The sequence below is a fragment of the Corvus brachyrhynchos genome, unplaced genomic scaffold (assembly GCF_000691975.1).
Source record: "Corvus brachyrhynchos isolate BGI_N302 unplaced genomic scaffold, ASM69197v1 scaffold369, whole genome shotgun sequence".
Taxonomy (NCBI): domain Eukaryota; kingdom Metazoa; phylum Chordata; class Aves; order Passeriformes; family Corvidae; genus Corvus; species Corvus brachyrhynchos.
The window spans coordinates 185,929-188,966 of NW_008246055.1; the positions used below are offsets into that span (position 1 = coordinate 185,929).

Here is a 3,038-nt window from a genome sequence, read left to right on the forward strand (position 1 = left end):
TCCCCCAGTGCCTGTATCTAGAGGTTACCACTGTCATGTAGTTCCCCCCCAACCCCATGCCGAGCCCCAGACCAGCTCCCACCTCCACTGTAATTTATCTGCCGCATGTTCCCCCCACCGTGTGACCCCCCCCAGCCTGTCCAGCAGCAATAGAGAACTGGGTTGGGTTGCAGAGGGGTGGGAGATCTGCCAGGACCACCCCACTCATAAAATCTTCCCACCTCACCAAAGCCTCTGGGCCCAGTGTAACACCCCTGGTGCTGGACCTGACCCTTTCACTGGTGCTGGAGGTGGAACTGGGGACACCCCCGCCCCCCAGTGTTTGTGCTGAAAACATCAGGGAGCTGCTGCGGTGTGGAAGCCAAAGCCACAGTTTATTGGGTGGGCAGCAGTACAATCCTGGGGAGGGGGGAAGGGAGACAGGCCCCGTGCCATCAGCACAGCACCCTCCGAGCAAATGGGGCAAGGAGTCTCCCCCGTGCCCAGGGGTGTTGTGTCCTCTCCCCCACACCGGTGCCCCCCATGTCTGAGCCCCCCGTGGCAGCTGCGCTGGCTCCTGTGGTCCAGGCTGGGGCACCCCACTGCAAAGGGAGCCCCAAAGGCACCAGGGGAGAAGCGACCCCCCCAGCCAAGTCAGCCCCAGCTGGGGTGAGTGGGGCACTGTCCCCTCAGTGCTGTCCCCAGCCCCAGTGCAGCCATGGTGGGACAGTGACAGCGCCGCAGGAGGCATCAATGGGGACAGCGGCGCCGGGAGGTGCTGGAAGCGCTGTCAGGGCAGGTTACAGCTTGCGGAAGATCAGGCTCTTGTTGTTGGCCGGCATGTCCACCTGGAGGCACAGAGCCGGGCTCAGGGCTGCACAGCGGCACGGGGAGCGCCCCAGGGCCCACCACCTACCATCCTCTCCAGGCACAGCCCGTTGGCCTCGGCCAGCTCCCGCAGCAGCGCCGTGTCCCGCAGCCCCCAGGCGGGATTGCTGCGGGCAGGGAGGCGTGGGTCACACACGGGGACGTCCCCCCCAGAGCATCCCCATCTCCCAGGGGCGCCCCCGGCTGCGGGGCTGCCCTCGGGCGTTGCTTATCTTGAAGGACCACGCTGGGAGGGAGCTTCCTGCAGCTGCAGGAGCAGGGGCAGGACACAGAGCACAGGATGGGCCCCCAGCAGCCTGAGCCCCCCCAGCCCCCTCCTACCTCTGCCTCAGGCTGCGGTCAAAGTCCACGTTGCTCTGGGGGCTGATCTGGCCGTCCACGGCGTAGGGCTGGTGGGACACAGCTGGAGCTGCAGGCAGGAGCCCCCCTGTGTCCCCCCAGCCCCTCTCCCATGGGCTGCTGTCCCCACCACGCACAGGAGCCAAGCAGGAAGAGACACGGCCCCCAAAGGGAACCATGAGTCCCATCACCCACTGTGGGTCCTGTCACCCTCTGCAGACCCCCCCCAGACCCTGCCTCAGACAAGGTGAGGGAGGAGAGGATCTCACTCATCCAAAACTGCCCCTTTCAAGGCTCAGCGTGTGCCCCAAAAGGCAGAGACCCCCCCCAAACCCAAGCCCCTGCATTTCCCGCTTCCCTCCCTAAGCCATGCCTAGAGCTGCCCTCCCACCTGCCCCCCCAGCATCCGCTCTGACACCCTGCACCCCCCAGGATGCTCCCGCCCCAGGACAGGACCCACCCCATAGGTGAAGAGCACACCTCCGGGCTTCAGCAGCACCCCGGCACCCTTGAACAGGCCCTGGGGAATGAGAGAGGTGGGAACCAGGTCAGGGGGCTGGGGACACCTCCCAGGAGAGCCCTCCTGGGCCCTGGCAGGGGACAGGGGCTGGCGAGGGCCGCTCACCTCGGTGCACCGCAGCTCTGCGATGTGCATCATGTTGATGCTGATGAGGAGGTCGAGGGAGGCGGGCTGGGTGCCCCCCCAGGTCTCCCAACCCTGTGACACGTCCAGCAGGATGGGGGGCAGCAGGTTGGGCAGCCCCGTGGCCTCCACGTAGGCAGCAATGCTGTGGGCACCAAACCTCACCTCAAGCCCTGCCGGGTCCCCCCCGTCCCCCCCCAGCACCCGCTGCAGGCAGGGACAAACTCCTGGATGGACTCTCCGATGTGGAATAACAAAGATGTGGGTGCAGCACAGCCTGGGGGCTCTTTGTCCAGCCCTTTGCTTCCAGCTGGCACATGGAGAACTGGAAGCACCTGGACAACCAGCAGCACGTGGATGGAGAGGCCCCAGGGCCTAAACTCCCCAATTTTGGAGCACCCTCCCATTGTGGGGCACCCCACTGGTACCACTGCACCAGCACCACCCGATTTTGGTGTTATTGACACCCTTTTTGGCACATTCACCACCCAGCTCTCAGCTCCTGCAGCCTCCCAGCCCGGGGATTATTTTTACCCAAGGTGGTGGGTGCTGCTGGGTGGGCAGCACAAAACTCCCCCTGGACAGGTGCTGATTCCAGCACCTCTCCACGAGGCTTATTTTTTTTCAGTGGTGAAAAGCTGGATTTTGGGACCTTTCTGGAAAAAAATAAAGTCCTGAGCTGGGGAGCATGGGGTGTTTGGGAGTTGGATATTGGGGATTTACTGAAAAAAATATAGTGAGTATTGACTTGGGGAGCCTGGGCTGGGGAAAAGTCGAATATTGTGGTTTGCCTGGAAAAAATAAAGCATCAAGCCAGAGAGCCTGGGCTGCCCAAGGAGGCCCTTGCTGGGAAAAAATACACATGAAGCTCATCTGAGAGCAGGATAATGGGGTTTTCCTGGAAAAAATACAGCACCAAGCAGGGGAGTCTGGGCTGCTGGAGAGTTGGATATTGGGTTTTTCCTGAAAAAAGAAAAAAAGTGTGGAACCTGGGCCCACTGTTGAGTAGGTCATTTCTGGGAAAAAATATGCATCCAGCTCACCCAAGAGTTGGATATCAGGGTTTTCCTGAAGGAAAAACAGCACTGAGCAGGAGAGCCCAGGCTGCAGAAGAGTTGGATACTGGCGTTTTCCTAAAATCCCAAAACGAAATAAATAAGGAAAAAAATAACCAGGGGGGTGGGGAACC

The 3,038-nt window shown here is 61.4% G+C and overlaps 2 protein-coding genes across 2 annotated transcripts in view; one reads left to right on the forward strand and one right to left on the reverse strand.

Moving 5' to 3' along the window:
- The window catches only part of WFIKKN1 (WAP, follistatin/kazal, immunoglobulin, kunitz and netrin domain containing 1), a 1,703-nt gene extending 1,662 nt beyond the window's left edge, over positions 1-41 (forward strand). Inside the window, exon 4 of the mRNA XM_008642396.1 lies at positions 9-41. Coding sequence (XP_008640618.1) covers positions 9-41 — 33 coding nt within the window. The remainder of the gene's footprint in view (positions 1-8) is intronic.
- Positions 42-353: 312 nt separating this feature from the next.
- The window catches only part of METTL26 (methyltransferase like 26), a 4,724-nt gene continuing 2,039 nt past the window's right edge, over positions 354-3,038 (reverse strand). The window contains exons 2-6 of the mRNA XM_017745680.1: positions 1,832-2,224; positions 1,667-1,726; positions 1,189-1,256; positions 896-974; positions 354-827 (exon numbers count right to left, since the gene is read on the reverse strand). Of these exons, the coding sequence (XP_017601169.1) occupies positions 780-827; positions 896-974; positions 1,189-1,256; positions 1,667-1,726; positions 1,832-2,224 (648 nt within the window). The 3' untranslated portion in view covers positions 354-779. The remainder of the gene's footprint in view (positions 828-895; positions 975-1,188; positions 1,257-1,666; positions 1,727-1,831; positions 2,225-3,038) is intronic.